Raw genomic sequence first — 4,487 nt, forward strand, 5'->3', positions numbered from 1 at the left:
CCATTCTTGTATAAGTAGGCAAGTGCTTCTGCAGAAACACTTTGGAGGAGAAAAATACCAGAACAAATTAAAGCCACACGGATTTTTGCCATTTTTCGTCAGTGATGATGTGCCCTGCCATATGCTACAGGCAGAAGTTATCTTGTCATGATGAAGTACATGGTGGTTATATGTATAGCTGTACATGTAAGTGAGCAAATGTGTTTTAGGATGGTTATATAGAAAGATTTAAGCTCAAGAAGCAGCAGCATGCACAGGCTAATAAAGCTAAAGAGAGGATTGCAAAGCATGTACTTTTTTCTTTTTTAACCGATGAATGGATCTTGACTGGGATGACTGGTATGTGTACAAACAATACTGCTATGTTAACCCACTTCTAAAAGGTGTAGTAGAGAGACACAATTTCATGTGTGTAGATGTGTGTATACAAACAGTGTTCAGGATTTATGGCAAGGTGAGTACCTGATATCGCAGTGACAATTAGATTCTGAGGTACTTTTAATAAAAAAAAAGTCTAAAGTCCATGACTCTTGTCTTCAAAAACTCATAATACTTGTATCAAGAAAGTCATTCAAACTCTGCTACTATACTTCATCAACATTCCTCCTCCTCTTAGCACTCCTCTTGCTTATCTTTTGCCAATGAGATGCTGTAAGGAAATACTTCTCTGCATTTCTTTTGCTTCTGTCAGTCTATGATAATGATGATCTTGAAACTATTCTGCAGTGGTAACTGGTAGTACCTCAGTAAATTGTGGCTTTTGTCAGATAAATTGCATTGGTAAAAATTTTCTTGATCCCTAAAACCTTCATTTATCTTCCCATTAAAAATATGCATATACTCTCCAACTTCCATTCTTCCCCTTTAATCTGTAAAGCACAGCATATGATGTGGTTTCTTTGTTGATTTTAGAGATAATTTTTAGCCTGTCAAAGACCTTCTGTCTCAACAACTTTGAAAGAAAGATTTTTAAATAGATGATAAAGTGCAGCTGCCAGATTAACAGAGATAAGAAACTGGAAGGGGAGGATCTCACAGATGGTTCTAATAAAACTCGGCAAACAGCAAAGGAGTGTGGTGGTGGGTGGGGGAGTGGATTGAAATTCAAATTGTAATCCCAGTGCAAGTTTTGGGTTTAGTTTATGAAAGAAAGTTGCATAAACAGCTATTTGAGGGTTTGGGGTTGGGTGGGGTTTTTATTGTTGCTTTAAATTTCTCCTGTTGCTATAGTACTGCTGATTTTTCCTTCTTCCTGTATCCCTATGTCCATGTTGCTACCTGAGGCTTGTATTGCTGTGCCAAGAGTCCTCCTCTAGAAAGCCACATTCAGATATAAGATTTTTGTGAATGTGAAATACCAGTAGAAGCCTAGATTTTCAGTTACTGTTGAGATAGGAAATTTTTCTTGTTACAGCGAAGAACGGTAAAAATGATGCAGTAGAATTCTGTTGCTGTATTGACAGGTGCTGCTCCTGTTCCTGTCTTCTATCTCATAGCCTCCCTCACAGGACTGTACAGCTCTTGTGAATTTATTAATTTCCTTTTGGCTAAGCTCAGAACTCTCTTCCAAGCTTTAATAAACCATGTGTTTCTTTATAAGAAGTTTGTACTACGTGATTCACACATAAGGATAGACGACGAGTAGTACCTTCTGTCTTCTTTCTGCTAACTTTCTCCTCTTATTAGGTCTGTAATATTAGGCCAAAAATTAATGAATCAAAATCGCAGTAGGAACGATGCAGCTGAGGGTCTGGATAGTCCCTATTGGTCTCAGAATTCAATCACTAGTTCTTCTTGACATGACTGGGGTTTTTTTGGTGGGAGGATGAGGGTGATTGGTTTTTGGTTTTAACCATTTCAATTCAGACGTGCCACGTTTAATATCATGATCTTGGTTTTTCATCGTGGTAGCTCATGGCAAGGTGTTTTATTTGGTGAAAGAAAATACGTTCCCAATGCATATACCCAAGGTGATGTCACTTCCAGGTACAATTGGCAGGTTTGTGTTCTAGAAAGTCAGTTTGATTATAGTGAGTCGTTTCCAGCCTTTTAGGGTGGCTGCCACAGCTGTAAGATGTAGTGTTTTCGGTTCTGTTTAGGGTCAGCTGGATGTGGTCACAGAACTGTAGGTAGATGTATATTCAGAGTTCGGTTTTAACCTGTGCCTGGATGATCATACTACAAGAAAGACAGCTGGTGATTCTTCTGGGCAGAGAAACTTATTTTCACCTCATTTCCAGAACCAAAGCAATTAATGCTTTTTTTTTTTTTTTTTTCCTTCTTCTCTTGCTAATCTTTCCTTCCTTCAATGAAAGGAATAGTGTTCCGAGAGCACGCAGACTTTCAACCTACACAGTAGCCCTTTGGGATGTGTCTTCATCTTGTTGTGTCAAAAGCTTTTCAAATCAGTTCAGGAGTAGCAAATCCTTCAAATGCCTGAGTAACAGGTACTTGTTTTTAAGAGTCCTTAAGCATGAGCAAGTCATTAAGTACTTTCTTTCTCTCCATGAATCAGTTCTATTTTAAACAGTATATTCATGCTATATTTAATATTTTAAAAAGTAAAAAAGTTTTGACTTCTAAACTCCCTTTTTCTGAATCTCTTCTGTATATCTATGAATTTATATTAAAAACATAAGTATATCTGCAAAGGAAGGCATGTTACCTGTGCTGAGTAATTCCCTTTCTCTATCTCCTTTAAGAGTGGATGTAGTCTGTCTACAGCATTTCTTCACCCAGCGAGACAATTTTGAAGTGACAAAGTTATTACTTTCCAAAAACAGAATTCATCCCTCTTTATTTCCTGATCAATGGTTAGGTAATGCCATCACCCGAGCAGCCTGTCCATGTGTACAGTAATAACTAACAGCAATATCTCCTCACACTTCAGAGGGAGCTCTACGAATTCTTGTCTTCAGATTGGTATTCTTTGTGCCAGGTGATTCTTGCAGCCTCTTTGGCAAAGCTGTCATGCATCCATTGTGTGCGGGAGGCCTGTGAAATTTCACTGACAGAAATCCCATGGTTTAATGAAATGCTTTGGTTGTTGATATTGATCCTGGGATATTGTGTTATGCTTTGCTGATACAGTCAATTTGGAAATAATCTGTTTCCCCTCTCTTTACTGTATCATGCAAAAAGGATAACCTAACATGCACATTTATAATTATGTATTTTTACAGGGTTTTGTTTCCAAGATATCAACATGCTGATACATTAAACAGCATAAATGTTGCCAAAATCCTGCTGGCTTGGCAAATCTGATAGCCATCTGAAAGCAAAGAGTAGTTCTTAGGATAAAAATCAGGCAACATATAGAATGCTAAAGTATCACCAGTCATTCACAGCCCATGAAGAGTTCACTTGCCATCAACATTAATAGGAAAAACATTTCCCAAATCATGGCTTTGTTTCCTTGTGGATTTGCCTCGTTTTACACGGTCAGCAATCATAACTTTTATGGTAGTTTTTGAAATGTAGACTTTACTAATCTTGTAATTAGGTGCCCTTTTATTCATGGGCTGTCACTCAGATTGACAGGACAGATAGCTCCCAGCATTGGCAGTTGCTAGAAAGTAGGGGATGTTTTGCAGAAATGGCTTGTGATTCATTTGTTTAGCATTCCTTGCTCTTTGTTTTGTGAGGACAGCTTGTATGGGACTGAGTCACATGGTAGCTCTTTTCATACTGAGTTTCTACTGCCTGCTGCCTCGGTGGACAGCCAGGGAAAAAAAAAAAGGAGCAGGATTTATCTACATCTTCGTTTACTGCATCCATGTTAATTGTCTAATAAATATAGAGCAGCAGCTACAAGGAAGGATTTCCTGTCATCTTTATCAATTAATTAAAATGTTGTAAATTAATCTATAGTACTGAGCACTGAAACATAAGTGAATACAGTGGTCAGGGTTTGTGCCAGGGTTTGATCCTTTTTTCTTTGAGTAGTAAATTGCTTTTTTTAAGGCAGTGTGCTGTTTGGGAGTAAAATAACAACTTTACATATGATCTCCATACCACTTGTTGATTTAGCTGCCTTTTAATATGCAATATGCTTATGTTGGAGATAAAATGTTTTCTGTGGCACCTATAAAATACAATGTAATGGCAGCTTTAAAAGACACCTAAATGTTCCTCATGAGCCACAGGAACACCTGATTTATAGAAAGCTGTGGTAGTGAATCTCTGCCATCTCAGCTGTGCCAGAGCTGTTGGAGTGCAATTCTGCAAGGAAAGGCAAATGGCAAAGCAAACCCCTTCACTGCTGCTGTGCATAGTCTGCAGAATTTTAGGACAGAAGTAAAAATGCCTACATGCAACTGAAATTAGAAAATGGGTGTAAATGTTGCTATTTTATCATGTATTCCAGCTTATCTACATTTAAAGAAGTAGCACAGTTAGAAATATACCACATTTAGTTTTGTTAAGATTTTGTTAGGTTTTGGTTTAGTTTAGATAAGTTCCTGGATAACAGTCCTGGAACTGAGAGG

At 37.8% G+C, this 4,487-nt stretch overlaps 1 protein-coding gene across 1 annotated transcript in view; it reads left to right on the forward strand.

Moving 5' to 3' along the window:
- Positions 1 to 316: 316 nt before the first annotated feature.
- PEAK1 (pseudopodium enriched atypical kinase 1) overlaps positions 317 to 4,487 on the forward strand; it is a gene marked incomplete at its 5' end in the record, with an annotated part of 17,052 nt that continues 12,881 nt past the window's right edge. Inside the window, one exon of the mRNA XM_082321315.1 lies at positions 317 to 454. Within this exon, the coding sequence (XP_082177441.1) occupies positions 317 to 454 (138 nt within the window). The remainder of the gene's footprint in view (positions 455 to 4,487) is intronic.

Source organism: Platalea leucorodia (genome assembly GCF_965183815.1).
Source record: "Platalea leucorodia genome assembly, chromosome: 9".
NCBI lineage: Eukaryota > Metazoa > Chordata > Aves > Pelecaniformes > Threskiornithidae > Platalea > Platalea leucorodia.